At 34.9% G+C, this 25,082-nt stretch overlaps 1 protein-coding gene across 2 annotated transcripts in view; it reads right to left on the bottom strand.

The window, feature by feature from the left end:
• ERCC8 (ERCC excision repair 8, CSA ubiquitin ligase complex subunit) overlaps window positions 1–25,082 on the bottom strand; it is a 63,411-nt gene that overhangs the window by 28,798 nt on the left and 9,531 nt on the right. The window contains exons 2-7 of one of the 2 annotated variants that reach the window (XM_040452351.1): window positions 22,901–22,996; window positions 17,875–17,976; window positions 13,956–14,079; window positions 3,168–3,249; window positions 2,052–2,120; window positions 807–873 (exon numbers count right to left, since the gene is read on the bottom strand). In XM_040452351.1, the coding sequence (XP_040308285.1) occupies window positions 807–873; window positions 2,052–2,120; window positions 3,168–3,249; window positions 13,956–14,079; window positions 17,875–17,976; window positions 22,901–22,996 (540 nt within the window). Of the gene's footprint in view, window positions 1–806; window positions 874–2,051; window positions 2,121–3,167; window positions 3,250–13,955; window positions 14,080–17,874; window positions 17,977–22,900; window positions 22,997–25,082 lie in introns of those variants that run through there. The other variant, XM_040452359.1, reaches the window with a different exon arrangement.

Below are 25,082 nucleotides of genomic sequence, written 5' to 3'. Positions count from 1 at the left end.
ACAACAGAAATCCACCTTAGTATGGACCCACAACCAGCACCTAGCCCCCCACCTTCATACCTCATTAGCCAGCCTTCTTACAGCTACATCCTACACTTGTTCTACTTCAGAAAGCACAGATTTCTTTTTTTTTAATTTTTCTTTTAACATTTATTTATTTTTGAGACACACACACACACAGAGGGTGAGCAGGGGACGGGCAGAGAGAAATGGAGACACAGAATCTGAAGCAGGATCCAGGTTCCAAGCTGGGGCTTGAACTCACAAACCATGAGTTCATGATCTGATTCAAAGTCAGATGCTTAACCAACTGAGCCACCCGGGTGCCCCCAGAAAGCACAGATTTCAATATCACATTCTGCAAACTATTAACAGAAGCTTCTCCAGGGACTAAAGTGCTTGGTATAGGGTAGGCAGTTATTAAATATTAGCAAATTGAATCAACAAATAAATGTTGAATCAGATTCAAAATAATTCTGTATTAAAGGAAATGAATAGAAATGCTATTATTTTTAAATTAATAGTCTTATACTTTTGTAGAAAAAAATGACATAACACAGTTGTTTTATAGGTAATACTAGTAAATTTGCATTGCTACAGAGATTCTCTTGTTTCCTCTGACTTAAAAGGTGAGCACCTTCAAGATAGACAGTGATGCAAAGGAAGATTTCTTATGGTGATATGACATAAAAATTCAATTATTTTAAGGACCTAATTAACAAATAAATACGCATCTCATATAAATAGTGTTCTCAAAATTCTTATCATTAATTTTGAACTTTGAAACCAAATAATTTGCATGTTACCTTGCAGTTGCCAAGATATATTCACAACGTGGCGACCAAGAAACTGCCAATATTTCTTGTCTGTGACCTGCAAATACAATCGTATGAAAAGTCCTGTAAAATACTTGAAAAATCAAAAGATACACTGTAATTTAAATATGTCTGATTTTGAAGAAAGTAAAGACTATTAAAAATAAATTGATATGATCATCACTTTTTCACATTTATAATAATCCGTTTAAATATTAACATGAAGTCTGTGGGGGCATTTCTCACACATAGTATCTTATTATAAATGGCTGGGTTTTGCATTGGAAAGGTCAGAGCAAGTGAGTATTTCTTTTTTAATACAGCTGTTAGATTAGAAAGTAAATGCATTAATAAATGATAGATCTCAAGCTCATTTACTTTTATCTACAACAAAAAAACACTGCAACAAACCACTCAAGATAAACATTCTAGAGAATAAAAATGGTTTCTAACTTTTCAGAAAGTTGTAATAGAAAAAGTTTTCTAAATTCATGATTGTAAAAAGCATTTATGTAAAAAATTTTTTCTAGAAAGCACAGGTGATAAGTTCATAGGATACCTTCAGCATTTTAATTCACTTTTGCCTAAACGAACTATTCAAACTAGACATTTTCATCTACCTTACATTATTAGAAATGCATTATAAATGTAAAACAAATGCTATCCATCTCACCAAGTTCTCTGGATATATTATGTGCTTCTAGAGATAAATAAAAATATATATATCTGAGTTACATCCCATCTTTTCATTGTTTAGAATCAGATGGTCTAATGCTGATAAAAGTAGGAAAAATATTTAAATTAATATATCTTAACCAAAATGATTATTATACTGCCTTTTTCTAAAATAGTTGCAGTGAGGGGGAAAAAGTACCTAAATATTAGGAATATTTAGTTAACCAGAACAATATTAAACAATGCTCTTAACACAAATGTACCAATATAAGTTTCATAAATATATATATTTTTTAAATGTAGAAATAAGACAAGGTTTTCAGCCAGACTTTCCATATCCTTTGAGCTTACCCTATGGCCACTGTTTATATAAATGTCTCCTCAATAGTTCAGTTTTATAAGAATAATGCACAGAAGGATCTTTATCTCCTTGTTGACTTTTAACAACTAGCACAAAATACATCAGTCATGTCAACCACAAAGAATACATTGTTAGTAATGTTTCTTTTTATTGAATGGTTTACTCAAAGTAGTTGTTGTTTCAAATTAAAAAAAAAATACCCTGTAAAATGTGGGAACAGGATCCAGACTTTAAGTCACAAAGTTGTACTTTGGGCCCTCTAGTACCAACTGTAAAAACAAAAACAAAAATGGTTTAAGATAATTTTATTATAAATCATCACCAAAAGGAAATAAGAAACTACCGTAATGAATCATGACATTTTCACTGCATCCATGTAGAAATCTAAAAAAAGTATGCGAAAGATATACTTCAAATCATTTTTAATGCTTATAATTAGAAAATTTAATTGCAGTTATACCTTAGTACAAGGAGAACCCTATTATTGTGTGATTTTTTTAACATTTAATTTTGAAGTAATTATAGATTCAAGGGAAGTTGCAAAGATAGTACAGAAAGACCCTGTGTACCTATCACCCTTGTTGTTCCAATGGTTGTTATACGAGGTAAAACTATACTACAGTATCAAAACCAGGAAATTTGTATTGCTGCAATGTGTATGTATGTATAATCCTAGGCTATTGTATTATATCAAGTTATTTTTTTAATACCTTAGTTTTTCCATAGTAATGATATGCTTCCAATCAGAAACTCTGGACACAGACTGAGTGGACCTCAAAGACAAGTTAGTGTCCAACTGTTCTTCACAGATGAAACAGCTAACTGGCATCTTGAGGTGAAGATGTTCATGCAATGCCACACAAATAACAGAATCACAGGGACCTGGTATCTGATACCAGAAAAACATTTTTTCTTTCTCACACATGAGAATTCTTGTTGCATGTGCTTTCATAAAAATTGAAGTTTAATTTTAATAACAGTCTTAGAGTAAAGGAATAATTACCATTTTTGCACTGTGTTGAATTTAAAAAGTTGCCAAAATTTGGTCATGTACAATCTTTGAAGCTTTGGTGGGTGAAAAGTAACTCCATAGGGAATAGAAATGTGCTTTCTTAATCTTTGAATCCTAGCCACTAGCACAGTGCCCAACTTACACAATAACTGTAAAACTGAATGTAAAAATGGCATATACTTAAGCTTTTTTCTTTTTTTAAAGAACTGTGATATTCACCTGGGTTAAAATGTCAAATCAGAAGTAGGTATTAAAAGGGAGCAAGTTTCAATACGTTGAAAAGCAAAAAAGGACAGGTACAAACCTGCTACCAAACAGTGCTTGGTGGCAACTGGAGACATATGATGACTATAAACTGTTTCTTCAAAATTAAATATATCTGCAGTCTGATAATCAAAAGACATTTAAAAAGTGTAAGTTTCTAATTATAATCACAAAAGCAGTTAACTTTCTATTTACTTATTCCCAGATTATCAGTAATTTTTAAATGACTGTTAGCAATTTATTTGACTTAAAACATAAGAATTTTTTAAGTAAAAAACCTATTAATTTAATTTAATTTTATTTTATTATTATTCTTTTTAATGTTTATTTATTTTTGAGACACAGAGAGACACAGCATGAGCAGGGAAGGGGCAGAGAGAGAGGGAGACACAGAATGTGAAGCAGGCTCCAGGCTCTGAGCTGTCAGCACGGAGCCCGACGCGGGGCTTGAACTCACGAACTGTGAGATCATGACCTGAGCCGAAGTCAGACGCTTAACCGACTGAGCCACCCAGGTGCCCCAAAACCTCTTAATTTTAAATCCTTTGTTATTTATAACACTCTTGTCCCTTTAGTGAGAAAAACAGTTTTTTGCTAATAAATTCCAGACATTACGAAGACACAACCAATGGCTCACCATCTTCTTCTCCACTCCATTCAGGGATTCTTCTCCACTCTATTCAGGGAAACTTCATAATATGTACACAGGTCATCTAGCCAGTATTCTGCCTCTCAGTCCCACACCCCAGACACCCTCATCACCTAGACTTGTTCTTCCTTTGAAATCATACATTTCATGTATGTTACGTGTGACCACAATCTTCCATCATTTTCAGCTTTATTTTTCCCAACTACTTCTAAGACACCGAAATAAAACCCAGAACTCCTATCAGTTCCTCTTGACTTTGCTTTTTTTCCCCTTCTTCAGCTTGGATTCCGAGGTTCAATTCTTCAACTGCCAATATCTTCAACTTCAAACCTGGATGACTCCAAATGTTTGCCTTCTCTGAACCTATATCCAGAACAATCTACACCAGAGGTCAGCAAACTTCTGTAATCAGCAGACTGTAGTATATATTTTAGGGTTTAAGAACTACTACTCATTTCTGTCATTGTATTGTAGTGTCAAAGCGGCCACAGACAATAAATATGTGTTGCAATAATGCTTTATTTTACAAAAAGAGGCCATGAGCCCAGATCTGGCCTATGGGCTACTTAGTAAGCTGACCTCTGCTCTACCCAAGAGAAAAGAATCTTTCAGTATGGCAAACTGGCATCACTATAAAAGATCATTCATCTCAACTGGGCTTTCAGTATTGACTGCCAGTCCTATCATATTATAATACTATTCCCTGCAATATTCATAGCTCTTTCAAACTTCTCCATTCTCCACAAACATGGCCACTCGATCGACTGTAACCAGCAATCTGACCTTTTATTACAAAGAGAAAACAGGAAGTCATTCAATGAGAATTCTCTTAGTGTCTTATCAACAAACCTACAAACACATTTGCTTCCATCTATCCTTTTTCCTTCTTCATTCCTGTTATCATGGAAAAATCATCCTTTCTCATATTTAAAGTTACTATCCCCACCTGTGCTTAGATCCCCCTCACCGCTGTCAGAAATCTCGCTCTATACATAATATCCTCTATCTCCAAGATATCTATAAACTCTCCCTTCCTACTGGCTCATTCTCATCAGCATTTAAAAATATTCATGAGGGGCGCCTGGGTGGCGCAGTCGGTTAAGCATCCGACTTCAGCCAGGTCACGATCGCGCGGTCCGTGAGTTCGAGCCCCGCGTCAGGCTCTGGGCTGATGGCTCGGAGCCTGGAGCCTGTTTCCGATTCTGTGTCTCCCTCTCTCTCTGCCCCTCCCCCGTTCATGCTCTGTCTCTCTCTGTCCCAAAAATAAAATAAAAAACGTTGAAAAAAATTAAAAAAAAAATATTCATGATTTGGGGTGCTTGGGTGGCTCAGGCAGTTAAGTGTCCAATTTCGGCTCAGGTCATGATCTCATGGTTCGTGAGTTTGAACCCCACATCGGGCTCTGTGCTGACAGCTTAGAGCCTGGAGCCTGCTTCAGATTCTGTGTCTCCCTCTCTCTCTCTCTCTGCCCTTTACCTGCTCGTACTCTGTCTCTTTCTCTCAAAAACAAATTAAAATATTTTAAAATAAATAAATAAAAATGTTCATGATTCTTTTTTTATATATATAAAATGTTTAAATGTTTATATTTGGGAGACAGACAGGGAGAGAGAAGAAGGGAGGGAAAGAGCGGAGGAGGGGCACAGAGAGAGGGGTCACGGAGGAACGGAAGCAGGCTCCATGCTGACAGCAGAGAGCCCAATGCAGGGCTTGAACTCACAAACTAATCGATCACGACCTGAGCTGAAGTACGATGTTCAACTAATCGAGCCACCCAGGCGCCCCCATGATTCTTTCATCTTAAGAGTAAAACAAAAACCTTTCATTCTATATTCCTCCTAATTAATCTTTCTTCAAATCCAAATTTTGGCCATCTTTGACTTCCTATCTCCCACATATTTCTCAACTCAGCACAATCTTATTTTTATCTATACTACTCCAATTCACACTACTCTTCCAGTATCACTGATACCTGCTGTCATCAAGCATAGTCTTCACCTTACCTAACCTGTTGGTATTACAAAACACAGCTGGATACTGCATTTTCCTTAAAACAATCTCTTCTGCAGGCTTCCATGATACAACATAGTCCTGATTTTCCTCTTACACTCTCTGGCCACTCCTCTTCATTGTCTTTTGCAGGCTTTTTTTTGTTCCTTTTCCTGTCTTATTAATCTTGTCTTCCTCATGGTTTTGTTCTATGTATTCTTCTCTTCAGCTGCCACTTATATGGTATTTTCAGTTCAGACTACCTTCCTAAATAGCAGGAATCTATTTAGGATTATTTTCATTTGGATTTCCTGTGAATCCTTCAAATTTAACAAATCTAAAATTTAACTCAACACCCACCTAAACCTTTCTTTATCTTAGTAAATGACAATATAATATACCCAACTGCCCAAGTTAGTGAACTTGAGGATCATTCTTTTTTTAAATAACAGCTTTATTGAGCTATAATTGACATACCACACAATTCATTCAAAGTATGTACTTGAGCAGTCTTTAGTATATTCACAGAGTTGTGCAATCATCACCAAAATCAATTTTAGAGTATTTTTATCACCCCAAAAAGAAACCCAATTCCCATTAGCAGGCACTCCCCATTTCTCCCTACCCTCTGCTCTAGAAAACCACTAATCTACTTTCTGTCTCTATAGATTAGCCTATTTTTTGACATTTCATAGAGATGGAATTATACAATATGTGGTCTTTTGCAGTTTTTCATTTAATGTAATGTTTTCTTTTGTCTTCCTTTTTCATTTCCTTTAGCATAATGTTTTCTTTTTTCTCTTTCCATTTCATTTACCATGATGTTTTTAAGGTTCATCCACACTGCAGCATGTATCAGTACTTCACTTCTTTTTATTGCTGAATAATATTCTAGTTTATGGCTATCTGCTAATCAGTTCATGAACATTTCATTTATTTCCACTTTTTGGATATTTTGAACACAAACTCATTGTTCATGAGTTCAAGCCCTGCATTGGGCTCTGCACTAACAGCTCAGAGCCTGGACCCTGCTTCATATTCTGTGTCTGCCTTGCTCCCTACCCCTCTCCTGATTGTATTCTCTCTCTCTCTCTCTCTCTCTCTCTCTCTCAAAAATAAGTAAATAAACATTAAATGTTTTTAATGAATAAGATTCTTGAATATATTCAACAGTATTTATTCAACTGTTACATGTTTGAACTAGGCATTCAACTGGCATGCAAAATAAACACTGTCCCTGCCCTATTGCAAGGAGCTTCAGTTTATCAAGAAAAACAAATGATTAAACAAGAAATAACAGTAAAGTCCAAAAGGGACTATAACAATGAAAGTGTACAGTGTTTTAGCAGGGCCACATAACCTATAGAGAATTCACAGAAGTTTTTCCAGAGCCAGTGATGCTCTGGCTTTTCACTGAGATGAAAGTTGATGAATAGAAATTGGCCAAGTCCAAAGAAGGAGGATGAGACTTCTAGACGAGGGAACAGCATGAAGAAACTCTTTCGGGTAACAGTAAACATGACATTTTAAAAACCGAAAGATGCTAAGTATGACTAGAGTGCCAAAGAACAGTGGCCAGAGATAAAGCCAGAAAGGTAGGCAGTGTATGTATCATGAGGGACTGAGGGACCTTATAAATATTAAGTAGGCTGAATATTTTCTAGGAAAAAGTAACCTTTTAACACAATGGCAAAAAACAAAAAATGAAAACATCAAATTGGCATTTTAGATATGCTGCCAATGGTTAGAAGGTGGCCAAGAGGAGGGTAAAGAGACCAGGTAGGAGGTTGCAGTAATCCAGCACAAGTCAGCAGATCCTGGCTTGACTAGAGTAATGGCAATGGGGTAAATAGATATGAGAGGTTATTTACAGAGAATTGACAGAAATTGCAAGTTGATTAGCTATCAGGACTAGTGAAAAATCAAGACTGGCCTCCAGGGAAATGCAAATAAAAACCACAATGAAATAACCATTTCGTTCGTATTAGAATTGCTGAAATCAAGGCAGACAATAAGTGTTGAGTAGGATGCAGATAAATTGGAACCCTCATAAATTATGGGTGGGAATGTAAAATGTTTTGGAAAGCAGTTTCTCAAGGGTTAAGCATAGACTTAGCATATGAGCCAGCAATTCCACTCTGTGGAAAACATAACTCCACACAAAACTTGCGCATTATGAACATTTGTTTGTAGTGGCACTCCAGAATTTCATTCATTTTTAAAGAACATGGCTTGGATACTGACATCTGTATTTTCTGATTTATGTTCCATTATGCAAAATTCTAAGAAAACTCAGAACGAGAAAAAGTTGTACTCTATCCTAAAGTGTTATAGCGAAGACTGTAGAAAAGATATCCCTTTAAGCCATATCAAATGCTCAAGCTAGAAAATACACTTATGGAAAACTCAGATGAAGTAAAGGTATGATAGATATGTAATTAGTGACAGGGACAGAGAATGTGGAGGACAGTATCACACCTTCTTTATCTTTCTTTGTACCAAGGAAGAAATTATTTGTATAAGAATTTATTTCTTGGGGCGCCTGGGTGGCGCAGTCGGTCGAGCGTCCGACTTCAGCCGGGTCACGATCTCGCGGTCCGTGAGTTCGAGCCCCGCGTCAGGCTCTGGGCGGATGGCTCAGGGCCTGGAGCCTGTTTCCGATTCTGTGTCTCCCTCTCTCTCTGCCCCTCCCCCGTTCATGCTCTGTCTCTCTCTGTCCCAAAAATGAATAAACGTTGAAAAAAAAATTAAAAAAAAAAAAGAATTTATTTCTTATTGGATACTTTCAAAGTTCTTGTTAATAAAATGCTTTGTCTATTTCAGACAGAATTATGAATGCATGAAATACTATTTTGAGTTGGCAAAAACATTTACGTTCTAAAGAAGTCAATGTTAATGAAAGAAAATGCAAACGTATGGCTTATTAATTTTAAAACAATACTGTTAACTGAAGTGTAACAAACATACAAAAAGGTCTACAGATCATAAGTGTACAGTTCAATGAATTTTCCCAAAGTAACCACCACCTGCATTATAAGATAGAATATTATGAACATTACATTACTAGCACCCCTAGAAGGCTCTCTAGACCCCCTTTCAACCCTCAACAAGAAAGACAATTACCATACAGACCTCTATTAATCTAGATTAGTTTTGTCTATTTTTGAATAGAAGTTATATATTAGGCACTCTTTTGTGTCTGGTTATTTTGTCCAATGTTATATAAAATTCATACATTTTGTTGATAAAGAAGTGAGTGTACCCTTGTCAATGCTGGACAGTATTCCAGTGTAAAACTTGACAGATTTCATTGGACTGTTACTGGACATTTGGGTTATTTCCAGTTTTTGGTTATCATGAACAGTGCTGCTATGTGCAATCTTATAAATGTCCCTTGGTGAACATACGTATGCATTTATATACTCAAAAGTGTATCTTTAGGGTAACAAGATATCCACATATTTGGCTTCAGTTGATAACAAATATGTGTACCAATTGTAATCTCATCAGCAATAGATACACTTGTCATTGCTATCAGATCCTTTAATTTTAGCCATTCTGCCGGGTATAAACAGGTATCTCATTGTGGATTTACTTAAAATATCCAGGTGCTCAATTAATAAAGAGAAATGCATTTATTTATTGGCTATTTAGATACCCTCTTACTTGAAGTGTCTATTCTAATGTTTTGCATGTGTCAGATATATCATCTCCCACTCCATGGTTTACTTCTTTACTCTTAATGTTTTTTGATCAGTAGAGCTTCCTAATCTTAATGTAGGTGATTTTATCAATTTATCTCTTTTTGGTTTAAACTTTGTTTTTATCTATCTTGAGTCATGAAGATATTTTCCTATAAGCTTTATTATTATTATTTTTATTTTTACACCTGTCATCTACCTAAAATTGGTAGATTTCTTTTCTGTCTGGTGTGGGGTAAGGGTCAAGATTAGTTTTTTTATAGATACCTGGTTGATCCAGCACAATTTATGGAAAAGACCATCATCTTCACAATGCACTGTAGTGTCACCTGTGTCATAAATCAAATGACTGTATATGTGTGGGTGTGTTTCTTGATTATCCTGTTCCACTGTTTTGTTTTTCACTTGTACTGATCTCACATCAACTTAATTAGTGTAATTAATTTACAGTAAGTCTTAGCTGGTCACCTTCCATAAAAGAATCTGAAAATTTTGATTACAAGTGCATTGATTCTATAGATTCTTGGTAAAACTGGTATGTTTACAATATTGAGCCTTCTAATTCTTTTTTTTTTTAATGTTTATTATTTTTGAAAGAGAAAGAGAACAAGCAGGGGAGGGGCAGAGAAAGATTCCCAAGCAGGCTCCATGCTGTCAGCACAGACCCCGAAGCACGCTTGAACTCATGAACCACAAGATTATGACCTGAGCCAAAATCAAGAGTCAGACACTTCACCAAATGAGCTATCCTGGGACCTCTGTGGCTTCAAATTCTTCAATATGGCATATCCCACCATTTATTTAAATCTTAATTTCTGTCACTAATATTCTCCAGTGTTCTGTGTAGTGTTGAGTGGTCTTGAACACTTTTCAATTTTTTACTAGGTATATGATTTTTGATGCAATGGTCAATAATAATACTTTTGAAATTTCCTAATTCTTTGTGCCTAAAATTCAGAAATACAACCAACCTTGTATCCAGCAGCTTTGACAAATTTACTCATATTAATTTTAGTAATTGGCTAGAGATTCTTTTGGATTTTCTATGCTCATAATCGTGTTATCTATGAATGACAGTTCAAATGCCTTTTATTTCTTTCCTTTGCCTTATTGTATTGCCTAGGACTTCCAGTATAATATTGGACGCAGGAGATAATAGAGATAACTCAAAGGAAAAGCTTTCAATAACTTACCAACAAATAAAATGTTTGCCATAGGTGTGTTTTTTTAAAAGTAGATACCCTTTACCAAATTAAGGAATTTGTAAGTTAAGAATTTTTAAAGAATCAGGTGTATTGACTTTTATTACAAAGTATGATTTTTTTCCTCAACAAACTAAATATAGAGGCAAAGTACCTCAACATAACAAAGAATACACACACACACACACACACACACACACACACACACAAACACACACACACAACAAGCCCACAAGCTAACATTATGCTCACAATGAAAAGCTAAAAGTTTTCCTTCTAACATCAGGAACAAGAAAAGGATGCCCAATCTCACCACTTTTATTCAACATATTATTAGAAGTCCTAGCCAGGGTAATGAAACAAGAAAACTAAGCAAAGATTGGTGCGTGGGTGACAGAGGTGGTTGAGCATCCAACTCTTGATTTCAGCTCCGGTCATGATCTCATGGTTTGTGGGATCAAGCACAGAGTCTGTTTGGGATTCTCTCCCCGCCCTCCCCTCCCCCCCGCTTTCTTTCTGCCTTTCCCTCTCTTGCATGTGTGCACACATGCATCCTCTTTCTCTCTCAAAATAAATTTTTAAAAATTTTTTAAAAAAAGAAAAAAACACAGAAATTAGAAACGAAGTTTTAAACTGTCTCTATTTGTAGATGACATGATAATATGTATAGAAAATCCCAAAGAGTCCATTAAGAAATTTTTGAACTAATAAGCAAATTCAGTAAAGTTTCAGGATATACAATCAATATACAAAAACCTGTCATGTTTCTATACAGCAGTAATGAACTATCAGAAAAAGAGATTAAAATAATTCCATTTACATCTGCATCAAAAAGAATAGAATACCTAGAGATAAATTTAACCAAAAGATACATATACTATAAACTATAAGATATTGATGAAAGAAACTGAAGACACAAATAAATGAAAGGATATTCCATGCTCATGGGTTGGAAGAATTAACATTGTTAAAACGTCTATACTACCCAAAGTAATCTGCAGATTAAGTAGAGGTGCTATCAAAATTCCAAGAGCATTTTTACAGAAATAGAAAAAAAATGCTAAAATTTGTATGGAACCATAAAACCCCAAATAGCTAAAGCAATCTTGAAAAAGAAGAAAAAAAGCTATAGGTATCATACTTCCTGATTTCAAACTATTTTACAAAGCTTCAGTAATCAAAACAGTATAGTATTGGCATAAAAACAGACACACTGATCAAGAGAACAGAATAGATAGCCCAGAAATAAACCCATGCATATATGGTCAATTAATTTATAACACGGAGCCAAGAACCTAAAATGCAGAAATGATAATCTCTTCAGGAAATGGTACTGAGAAAACTAGACAGTAACAGGCCCAAGAATAAAACTGGACCACTTTCTTATACCATACACAAAAATAAACTCAAAATAGATTAAAGACTTGAATATAAGACCTGAAACCATAAAACTCCTACAGGAAAACAAAGGCAGTAAGCTCCTTGACATTAATCTTTGGGAGATGATCTTTTGGATTTGACTCCAAAACCAAAGGTGACAAAAGCAAACATAAGCAGGTGTAACTACACGTCAAACAAAAAATCTTCTGTGCAGCAAAGGAAACCATCAACAGGACAAAAAGGCAACCTTCTGAATGAGAAAAGATTTGCAAATCATGTATCTGATTTAAAAATGGGCGGAGGAAGTGAATAGGCATTTTTCCACAGAAGACATACAAATAGCCAACAGGTACATGAAAAAGTGCCCAATATAATTAATCATCAGGGAAATGCAAATCAAAACCACAGTAAGCTATCACCTCAAACTTGTTAGAATGGCTAATATCAAAAAGATAAGAGATAACAAAGGCTAGTGAGGATGTGGAGAAAAGAGAACCCTTATGCACTGCTGGTGGGAATGTCAATTGGAGCAGCCACTGTGGAAAACAGTATGGAGGTTTCTCAAAAAATAAAAAACAGAACTACCCTCTGATCCAGCAATTCCACTTCTAGGTATATATCTGAGGGAAACAAAATCACTATCTTGAAGAGACATCTTCACCCCCATGTTCATTGCACTATTATTTTATTTATGTATGTATGTATTTAATACTTATTACAGCCATGTCATGGAAACAACCTAAGTGTCCATCTGTGTATGGAGGGATAAAGAATATGTGGTATTTTTATACAAGGGAATATTATTCAGCCACCAGAAAGGAGGAAGTCTAACCATTTATGGCAAACAACATGGAAAGACACAGAGGGAATTATGCTAAATGAAACAAGTTAGAGAATGACAATTACTGTATGCTATCACTAATATGTGAAATCTACAAAAGCTGAACTCACAGAAATAGAAACAAGTGGTGGTTACCAAGGTGGGGAGGGGAGCAAAATGTGGAGATATTGGTAAAAGGTACAAACTTTAGACAATTAAGAAAAGAAAAAGTTGCACAGGGAAAGAGATTTGAGGCAGGGAATATAACACTATCAAGATGTGATCAGAAGACAAAAGATCAATTTAGAGATAGCAAATAATTTAGGCTATAAAGAGGGAGAAGCTAAGGTTAAGGGAGTAGGGGTTGAGGTTAGGGAGAACTTAGAGTACCAGGCCGAATTTAGCCAAGGGAAATCCCTTGTGGGTTTGGGTAAAGACATAATGAAACCGCATTATAATAAGGCTAATTTTGGGGTAGAGCTTACCATGGTAAATATGGGAAGCAATGTAATGCATTGGGAGTTCTGAGTAGTAGTCTAGATGTACAGCGTTGTTGAGAGAAATAGAAAAGAAAATATGAGAGAGCTTGAAGGAAGAATTGCTAAGATTTGAAGAGTACATGGATGTGAGGACTGATCATGTTCAGTATGAACATGTTATATTTGAGGAGATTACCCCACATTCAAGTAAGAGAGGTTCAGTAGACAGGTAGAGAAACATAGGATTAGAGCTTAGGGAAAAGATTAGCACAAGAAATACAAATTTAATCAAATATCACAAAAACCTATTTTTTATTGTCTACCATTATTTAGTGTCTATCTTTACTAAGCAATATTAGTAACTTTCTTTTCCTTTAAGGTTTTAGGTCAATAGAAGATAAACCCAATTTTCTTCCTTAGATCACTAAACAATAGTTTTCAAATAATGAAGATGATAATAATAGTTCATGTTTTTTGCTAACCACTCTTCTGGGTATCTTACATATATCAATGTATTTACAACCATTCTATAAAGTAAAATCACTACCCCCATTTACAGATTTTCCTTCAACCTATTGAGCTAATTAGAAAGGTTTTAATATACTCACTTGTAAGGTATTTGTATCCCACACTTTCAGAGTTTTATCAAATGAGCTTGATGTGAACATGCCAGTGTCATGAGGATACCACTGTACAGTCTCCACACTGTATTTGTGAACATCAGGATGGTTTCTACAAAATAGCAATTAAACTTTAGGAATACTTGACTTATGTGAGTTTCAAAACTGATACTACATTAACAAGTAGCAGTCTCAAGTAGGACAATATGAATGGCCACGCCTATATCACAGGTCTACATCCCAGCTGTCCAAAGAAGGACAATGTCCAGGCACTTCTACTTTCAGCCTTCTCTAGTGTATTGCGGAGGCCTGCTTCCCACTAAGGTTTATAAAATGGAGAACTTCCTATTTCTGTACTTGAACCTAGAGGAATTAGCTACACTGGACCTCTTCCTGGAGGGGGCAGTGATTTTTCCTTACTGGAAGAGATACCTATTCTGGTTTTGGATTTGCTTTTCTCAAATACCGCTTTATTAGTACTATGATTCTTAGAACTGTTGAATGCCTCACATAGATCCACAGTATCTCACACAATATTGATTCTGATCAAGTAACTTACTCAATGACATAAGAATGCAATTCGTAGATGTCCACGGCACCACTCTTTTGTAACCTATCAGCCATAGAAGCATGATCTGTTGAAGACTTAGGTTATGATATCAGCTACAATACAACATCTTTTGAGGGTGATATACTAAAGGATGCAGTATGTACTCTGAACCGGTGATCAATACGGTATATGTGTCACTTTACTAAACCTAAATTCACACAAACTGGCCGTTAAGTAACACTTATCAGATAATGATGGAAATTTGAACTCCAAGTAGGTATTAAAACCTGGAATTACTGTGTGAGATACCAGTATCATGGCTACATTTATAGACTTTAATTTTTAGAGATATAAACAATTATGAATGAGGGGTGCCTGGGTTGCTCAGTCAGTTGAGAGTCTGATTTCAGCTCAGGTCATAATCTCGCAGTTTGTGAGTTCGAGCCCCGCGTCGGGCTCTGTAAAGACAAGCTCAGAGCCTGGAGCCTACTTCGGATTCTGCGTCTCTCTCTCTCTGCCCTCCCTTGATCGTGCTTTGTCTCTCTTGCTCTCAAAAAAATAAATAAATAAATAAAATAATGAATAAAATGCTTCCAGGATTTGTTTCAAACAATACTCAGTGGGTAGGTGGCGTTAGAGATGAAACCAGATTCATTATGATTGATAACTGCTGAAGCTAGGTGATGGGTACCTAGTTCATACACTATTCTCTTCTTTTGTATATGCTAGAAATCTTCCATAACAAAATTAACAAACAAAAGTTAACAGAAGACTACTGCAATCCTATGCAGATAGGACATCATGACTTTCGATTCCTTACGATGAAGGTTTGGATTACAATAAACAGTAAAGGACCTTAAGCACCTGAATGAATGAGAACATGAAGAAGGAAAGCCTTTAAGTATTAGTTCTGGCGTTGAGAAAGCCGCAAAAATACAACGGCTGTAGTGTCTACCCATAATTCCATTCTATGTCACGTATAATTTATATATTTTAACTGATTTTCCTTTTCTTTCCTCTCTCTTACCTCCATTATTTCATATAAGTTAACTATAAACTGATCATATGTAAAAACTGATCATACATATAAAAGATCATATGTAAAACTAGTGGAAAAATGGACATTATCTTGAACTGAAGCTGGATGTGGTAAGTAGACTGAGGATCTTTCGGGAAAGGGATGAATATATTTTGGTTGTGTAGTAGATACTTGCCTTTTTGGCTGCTTAGTGGATAGGTGGAAATTTTTTAAAAGTTGGATCCAAACTCTTCCTATCTGGGGGACATCTCCTTTGTTTTACTGCCTTTACAGAAAGCTAGGGACTCCAGATATTCTCTTTCCCTTTCATTTGGCAGTAATGGCATCAACATGTGTTCTAAGCTTTCGCAAGCCTGCCTAGAACTCTAAAATTCCAGCTAGTAATGCAAAACCCGGGGATATTTAACAATTATTCATAGTTGTGGAGTTAAGAATCTGCGTTGGTGACATGTAGCAGAATCCAAACTAAATTGTTCCTGTGGTATGATCCTGACTGTTGTCTCTGCCATAGTTTCACTTACCTTCTGCTCATTTTTCACACTGATTCTCCCACCTTCCTACCAGTTACATGAGATACTAAGTATCTTTCCAATAAATTTCTCCTTAAAATAAGCAGAATTGACTTCTATTTGCTCCTAAGAATTTTGATGTATGACAAGATTTTCCGGTTATAGTAAAACAAATCTTTAATGCAGCGATTACAAATAAAAGCTCATTTACATTTTAAATTTAATTTTAAAATAGGTCAGAATATTAAATTATTATCTTACTGTGAATGACCTGTTATTCTCATTCACATTTAATGAATACACACATTAAGTAACACAAAAATAAATATCAGCAATCTGAGCCACATTAACTTCATAAAATTTTTTAGTAAAATTATTTTGTACAGTTAGATTATAAAGTGTTTGAATATAAGATGCTATTTTAACTCATTTTGCAAACATGCTCACTGTATGCCCATTTACATTCAAAGTTATGCTTTTAAGGACAGAGAATGAATCCAAGAAGAATGTCATGGTAAAACAGAAGACTGACACACAAAGCATTTACTTGACTTTATATACCAGAAAGTAGATCACAGTTCCTCAGGATAACAGTAAATACATGTGGTATACAGGAAAATACCATTTTAATATATAACAAAATAAATAAAGTTAAAACGTTAGCTAAGATAAAAGAAGAGAAAATGAATTAATATGACTGTCTTACATTTTAAAATATAAGTGTTTTGGTTTTTTGTTTTTTGGTGAGAGTGGAGTGAGAGCATAAAATGGTGTAAATGGCCTCTTAGAAACCAAGTTTCACACTATATGAGGTGTTATCTTTGTTCTGTACCAAGCGACCCTGTAACTATATTGCTTTACGGTTTTTAACATGCTTTTTAAAAGACAGTATTTCGTTTCAATCCCACAAAAAACTTACAAGAATGAGAGGACAGGTATAATTATCTTTAAAAAACAATAAATAACCTGAAGTTCAGAGAAATAGTTTCCCAAATCTTTATTTTCAAAGTGAAGCACCAGAGCCAAGAAACAATTGTAAATCTCCTCCCAAATATCGCATGGACTTATGTATCTACTCAAGTGCTTGGGAACAGCATTAATACAGAATGGTTGTTGACATTAATGTTCATGAAGTTTTTCCTTTTGAAAGCATTTCCCCAACACCCATTCTCTCTGTTAATTCAAAGCTGTGCTCAATATTGGATCAGATACAGGTGACAAAAAAGAATTAAGCAGCCATTACGAACAAATTACAATAGTCAGAAGACTAATGACAAAGAGAGGTATGTTAAGTTTGGCAGCTTTGAGTAAGTATGGAGATAAGACACTTGCGTGCAGGTGTGCATAGGTTCGTGTTTGGTGAGGGACTACCAGTACATTTACTGCTTCTATCCATTAATCTTTTAAACTTTCTACCCTATTAATATCAGTTGAAAAAATGTAATTCGTGTTTATAATTAGCTGAAAGACTTATAAAAAGTCTTATGCTAAATGGTACTACAACTATAATGAGTTACCTAAGGTGTGCTATGTAGGTGTATAACAAAAATGACATAATCAGAAGTTTTTATATAAATTCCTTTTGAAAACTGATACCAAAGTTGTTTTGAGGAAGTCTCATGTTAAAAACAGCTATGCCTGAATTTCAGTTGTTATTTTCAAAAAAAAATGTCAAGGGATATCCATGTAAAAAATGTCATGTGAACAACCTGCTGGAGACCATCATATGACTGCTACTGTTATGGTTTGTATTTGATGCAAAAGTACTAAATTGTTTATACATTCATGAATTACATTTTTAATACACACCTGCCAACGGAACACACTGCTTTACATGTGTAATAAGGTTGTCTGCTGGAGTTCTCAAGGTCATAAAGTACAATCACACCATCTGAACCACCTGATAACATGCTAATAATAAAAAAGTGCACATTAATTTATCATCTTAGGTACCACATTTACTTATTACATGTTTTTGAAAATTAGTGATCTATAAACACCCAAAGGTATTATGCCCACAAATACAGAGTAAATTGTCATTAACATAGACTTTAATAAACTAAAATTTCTCAATCTAGTATTTATAGAATGAATACAGAAAGATTCAATCTGTGATCATTTAAAGTTATCTTTATAATTCCAAAAAGAATGGACAGTAGAAACAAGATGGCAAAAGATTTATCTTAATTATTACGAAGCCATTCTTAATGTCCTAATTAAAATTGTGCTAAAAGAAAATGGAACTAGACAGACTAGCTGTTAACAAGGAACGATCTGACTCTAAGCAAGTTACTAAGCCTTTTAACATTTGTGAAAAAGGGTGCATTTTCACCCAAATCATAAAGAAGTCGTGTAAGTTAAACACAAGTGAGGTTTACATGGCCTCAAAGAGATAAAGGATCAATAAATGTTAGATTCCTTCCCTCTATTATTAAAAACACATTTACTCACTTCATTCAACTTTGAGCACCTGCTAGCATAACTGCAAACAAGGCAGGCATAGTTTCTGTTTTTCCAGGGTCTACAATCTACCACAAAAGACAGATCTATGGACAAATAAAGTATTGCCACTTGTTACTCTTATTACTCATAGTCAAACCTCATGTTTCTGTCTCTCTACTCGTTCTGGTTCTGTAATTTTACTCTCTGGTAAATTCCTAGGAAAGGGCTAGTGAGTGCAATAGTCCCTGAATTCTTGTATGTTACTGACAATTTGTCTCTTCTTTTGTACTTGAAAATCAGTCTGGCTGGATATCCAATCCCTGATTCACACTATTTCCTTGAAGATCTCAGACAAGAAACTTAATTTCTTTGGTATAAAGCCCCAAATCAGTTTTAGTTAAAATAGGATTTTCTTTCCTTTATATGTAGTTTCAGATCTGACTTATTTTAGGAAAGTCTTCTTGGACTATAGATTTAATATTGACTCTATTCTCCTCCTTTGCGTTTCATCTCTGGGAATTCCTATTATATGGGATGCTGGCTATTCTTTGCCTATCTTCCAAGTATGTCCGTATCTCTTGAATCCTTTGTCTTTCTCCATTTCTTTTTGATTTTTAGAAATTTCCCCCTTTCTACTTTCTATTTCTAGGGTACTACCTCTTGTATTCATTTGCTTATGTACCTTATGCTTTAGTTTTCATTTCTGAAACATTTTTCTTTTATTTATCATTTTTTCTTGAGTTTGTTCATCTCATTTACAAGTTTTCCTAATTCCAACTTGTTATTCTTTCACATGTTGTATCTTTTTAAAATGACTTTTAGCTAGTTTTGAAATATTAGGTTAGGGTTTTCACCTATTTTGTGGGTATATTTTTCTGGCACAACTACTATAAGGGTATTACTTAGTCCCTTTGCTCTTACACTAATTTTGAATGGAGTTTGATTTTAATCCTATTATTTTGCTCATGTTTATACTAAATTTTCTTCAACTTTCAAAAGAGAGGCTTGGTTTAGAATAATATTTACATTTTGTATCTCTAGGATATCCTCCTCTTTTTTTATAAGATGGTTCAAAACATGGTAGCTCATTTTCAGAGAACTCTTGGCTCTATTCACCTCCCCAATTTTTACCTGAGCCATCTTTTTTTTGTTTCTGTGGTCCATCTAATGCTCAATTTGGATTCTATTCCAAACAGTTTCTCCTCAGTCTTATCTTTTAGGAAATCTTAAGTTGATTAGGTGGAGAGATTACAGGGCCCAGACTGGTCCAGCCCCTTCCAGTCTTACTGTGAACCCCTTAATAATTGGGAGTATGTCATCCTCTCCAGTGTCATCCACTGTGGTGAAATTAGCTTGCTAAACTTTCAATAACTCTTATTTTGGAGTTATCAGGTCTATTAGACTGGCTTTCATTGCCTCTTTTGACATACAATGATACGACACGGACCTAGTAGTTATCAGTGATTTGTTCCCACTCATCCATATTTTGTGGTTTGGGGGGATATCTGATCAATTATACTTGTTAGAAGTATTATACATTCATTTTTTACGTTGCCCTCTTCAGTTTGTTATTTAACATGCAAGATAAGGATCTTGTGCAAGAAATGAACACAATTCTTTCCTCACTGAGAAAATCTTGCTACCAAAAATATCTCAGCTCATCTAAATTGTGTGCTTAGTGATATACTAAATTTACATTCTGGTACAAGCTCCTTATCTTGTACACCAATTATAAAGGGTTCACGAGCCAGGAGCATGTTAAAGAAGCATTGATTTATAGACTTGTTTTAAGAAAAATTAAATACCAATTTGTAGAACAATAAGGTTAATTTAAAAGTAGTTCTTCAAAGTTCTTTGCTGAGACAGTTCTAAAAGTCTGGTCAATGATGGGTAGTAAAGAAAGACAGCAAGTAATGCCATGCTAATGTGTTCACTATAAAACTTTTGTAGTTAACTAAGTGTATATAGGAAAATATAACTTTTAACAACTACAAAATTAATAAAATTAACTTAGAAGAATTTAGAAGATATCAAAGAAAATTTGAGCTTCACAGAATGGTGTGCAAATGTACTTTATGCAACTGTACTTGTTAAAACATTATTTTCAGGTAGACTTCTTAAAATAACTCCTAACTTTGGAAATAAATCCTTCTTTATCAGATGTGTATATTCTGGTTTCGACTCTGGTTTCAGTGATATCACAACTCTCATGGTGGTTGGAAAATATTAAAAAGCATTTTGAACAAATTACATGTGCACTGGCTTTCTTGAGAAAGACATCAATATTTAATTTTCCATTAAACATATCTTTTTATTACTCTTTGCTGTCAAAAGGGTTTAATGCAAAAAACAAGTCTTAGCAAACATCTGAAATAGTTACAGATTTTTACCATTCACTGGGGAAAAAACTGTATTGAAAATCTTGACTTTTCTCAATATGCTCTGTAAAAAGACTCCTCAGCCTGTATTTTCCACATATTTTACGCACATATAATCTGTAATTTCCCATATTTCTCATTGACTCTGTCAACTGGTAGCCTACTAGCTTCATGTACTTCACAGGTCAGACAAGTGATCTCTATTCCAAATGGCTGGCTGGAGAAGCAGTACTTAGTATCTTTTCCACCAGCACCCATGACCAAAAAAAAAAAAGAAAAAAATTAGCTATCACTTACTGTTCATGTCATTATTTTATAAGCAAATAGCCCACAGTGGACCTTGAATGGGAGGTACTATGTTGCATGTGGAAAAGTTCAGAACAAAGGAAATAATTGTCACAGATCGCCTTTTAGATTTAACCATGCGTTAAAGTGAGAATGTGTTCACTGTACGTGTTTCTCATATACTACTAGGTGGGACTATGACAAGTAGCTGAAAATAAAAAACAATTCTATCGAACCTATCTGGTTGATTTCAATGTAAATAGTAATAACACTTCATTATAATATAAAAATTCTGGGGTGATGTTATATGTAACATGACACAACAAACCTTAGTTACTTTACAGTTGTTCTGATTACAGACCACATGAAGCTTTTTGAACTTTCTTGTAAAACAATGTGGGATCAAGAGGAGTTTTAAGTGGGTGGATGGCATGTTGATATCTGCATTTTTTAAAGCATCAGCTGCTGTGTGGAGAATGGACTGAAAGGAGTAAAAGCATAGGTGATAAGCTTTTGATTAATAGGAGTGGGGGCAACCTCTAATGATATGCCAGGTCCTATGCTAAGCATGTTACACATATAATCTCATTTAAATGACAACAAATTTGTAACGTAGTTATTATTTTTGGCATTGCATAGCTAAGGCAACTGAGAACTAAAAGGGTTAGGTATGTTGCTCAAGGTCACTCAGCTGCCAAGTGGTAAAGACAGGAGGAACTCAAATACAGGTCTGGATTTTTCAAGCTTAATTCTCCAACATATACTTTCACTTTTTATATTTGTTTTCCCATTAGACTCCTTTAGAGTAGCAACTCTGTTTTTTCTTCATATTTGTATTTTCTTTACTTTTCTTTTCCCTTTCCCTCCTCTCTCTGCAGAGAGAGGAGGAAACAGGATCTGAAGCAGGCTCTGGGCTGTTGGCAGAGACATCATGCGAGACAAATGCTGGGCTCAGATTCATAAACTGAAATCATGACCTGAACCAGAGTATCGTGACCTAAGCCGGAGTCTGACCTTTAACCAACTGAGCCACCCAGGGCCCCCTTTTATTTTTTTTTATTTAAATTCAAGTTGGTCAACATATAGTGTACTATTGGTTTTGGGAGTAGAATTTAGTGATTCGTGACTTATCAGTCAGACTTACCAGTGCTCGTCCCAACAACTGCCCTCTTTAATGCCCATCACCTTTTAGCCCATGCCCTTTCACCTCCCCGCAACCATTAGTTTGTTCTCTATATTTAAGACTCTCTCATGGTTTAGCAACTCTATTTTAAAATGGCACTTAAGACACACAATCCAGCACTTAAAAGCCCTCTGCAATCAAAAAGTTTCAATGTCTGTTGACTTCACAATGAACATTCTCACAATTTGTGACACTGAGCCCCGCATCTGTCTCTGCACTGACAGCACAGAACCTGCCTGTACTCTCGCTCTCCCTCTCTCTCTCTCTGCCTTTCCCCTGCTGGCACATGCACGGCACTCTCTCTCTCTCTCTCTCTCAAAATAAATAAACATAAAGAAAATAAAATAAAGTAGTTTGGAAATGTTTACCTGGCAACATTTTAAGAGTGTAATGTTTTGTGTTTATTTAAATCAGTAATGTCAGATTTAAAATGCTACAATTTAGAAATTTTACTAATTTTTATGGAACCATTAACATAAGTAATTAGAAAGCAAGATTTGACTGCATCTCACTTTGACAAAAAAATGTATAAGTGTAATAAACTTACTATCTTGCTTCAACAGGTTCAATGTCAAGGGTATTAACTCCACTGCCATGGATCCTTTCAATATCTCTGTCTTTGTTTAACTCCAGTCCCAAAACCCTTGAATAAAATATAAAAATGGAAAGGGGAGGGGGGAAGAAAGACAGAACAATAAAAAAGTAATTTAAACATTAAAAACGTCCTTATTTCACAAAATTACACATATTGCAAAAATTGCAAGTAATGTTTAAATATTCTACCACACATTCAAAGATATTTACAGATTTTTAAAGACCTTACATGAATTTAAAAAATATCAACAGTACTAACACTTACATATATGGAATTTCTCCTGAAGCATTATTTTAAACTTCACTTAAAGGGTGTACTTTGAGGGGCGCCTGGGTGGCGCAGTCGGTTAAGGGTCCGACTTCAGCCAGGTCACGATCTCGCGGTCCGTGAGTTCGAGCCCCGCGTCAGGCTCTGGGCTGATGGCTCAGAGCCTGGAGCCTGTTTCCGATTCTCTGTCTCCCTCTCTCTCTGCCCCTCCCCCGTTCATGCTCTGTCTCTCCCTGTCCCAAAAATAAATAAACGTTGAAAAAAAAATTAAAAAAAAAAATAAAGGGTGTACTTTGAGGCACCTGGGTGGCTTAGTTGGTTGAGCATTCAACTCCTGGTATGTCACAGGTTATGATCTTCTGGTTTGTGGGTTCAAGCTCCACACTGGGCTCTGTGCTGTCACTGTAGAGTATGCTTGGGATTCTCTCCTCTCTCTCTCTCAAAATAAGTAAATAAACTTAAAAAGAAGCTTAAAAAAATAATGGGTGTACTTCATTAAGATATTTACAGACTGAAATGTTCATGAAGAAAAAGTTAAATTCTGGTATCTTAAACTTAACTGAGGACACCTAGTGGACAAAAGCTTAAATTACAGTATTTAACAAAAAAATCCTTGGTGTTTCTTATGCCTTAGGCAGAAATACATGATGAGGATGTTTAATTCAACAATTAAGCACATTTTTAAAAACACAATTAAACATCTATAAGTCAAAATAGTTAATAATTACTCTTACAAATTAAGATGAATGAAATTTCTGATATTACCTAAATGTAAGCTATCCTTATTCTGGAGAGGATGTTAACATTAAATGAGTTAATACACGGAAAGTGCTCATCACAATGACTAGCACATAGTAAGAGCCCAGTGAAGGTTAAATATTAGAATTTGTCTTAATCTGTTGGATGTTAAAGAACATTTACATTAATTTAACCAGAATGATTTCTAAATTCATTAGTGATCAACATGATGCTAACTTACATGAAAATTTTTAGCCTAATTGGTAGTTTTATTAAAAAAAAATAACAATGCACACTGCTAGAAAAGATACAAACTGATACTTTTATGCACTCACAGTAGCAGTATTAGTAATTGTAAACATTTTGGTAACCATTTTAGCAATATCAAATGTTTGATTTAAAGATATACATGGATATGTTAACTTGAATTTAAATAAAATTTAAAAAATAAATAGAAAAAAATAAAGATATACATGTGGCTTTGTCTTCTGGAACAACTTTAGCCTTAGGTTCAAATATCCAGCCTAACACTTACTGTTTGTCTGACCTTGATCAATAACAGTTACAGCTAATATTAAAAGCCTATTGTTCACTGACTCTGTAATTAGTGGTAATAGTAAGTGTAATAAGTGGTAACCTAGGTGGTAGGTTACATTATTAACTGCTTTTCCTGATTATAAAACTAAGACATAACTAATCTTCCCAAGGTCATACATCTAATAATTGGCTGAACTGGATCTGAACTCTGATCCTTTTTCTCCAGACCATTATGCTGTTCTGCTATCTCTGAGATTCAATATTTCACCACAAAATAATTTTTCACATTTTCCATTGAAATTTCCATTTCTTCTTAAAATGTTTTTCTATTTGATGATTTTTCAGATTATATCATTAATGTGTGCTTCTTGTAACCAGTAAAATAATATACAAACATAAACAAAGGTAATCATCCCTTCCTTGAGTTCCTTTCTCTGAACAGTGAGAAATGTGGCTCTCATTATCATGAATATATTTCTTTGATCAATATCATTATATGTAACCGATCTCCTGTCACCAATATCATCCCCATCCCCAAAAAGAATGCTGCTCACCAGGCTTGGGCTTTGATTTCTACCTCCTCTAACACTCC

This window comes from Herpailurus yagouaroundi, unplaced genomic scaffold (assembly GCF_014898765.1).
Source record: "Herpailurus yagouaroundi ecotype Mexico unplaced genomic scaffold, PumYag 29, whole genome shotgun sequence".
Taxonomy (NCBI): Eukaryota; Metazoa; Chordata; class Mammalia; order Carnivora; family Felidae; genus Herpailurus; species Herpailurus yagouaroundi.
This window is presented reverse-complemented; position numbering and strand designations above follow the sequence as displayed.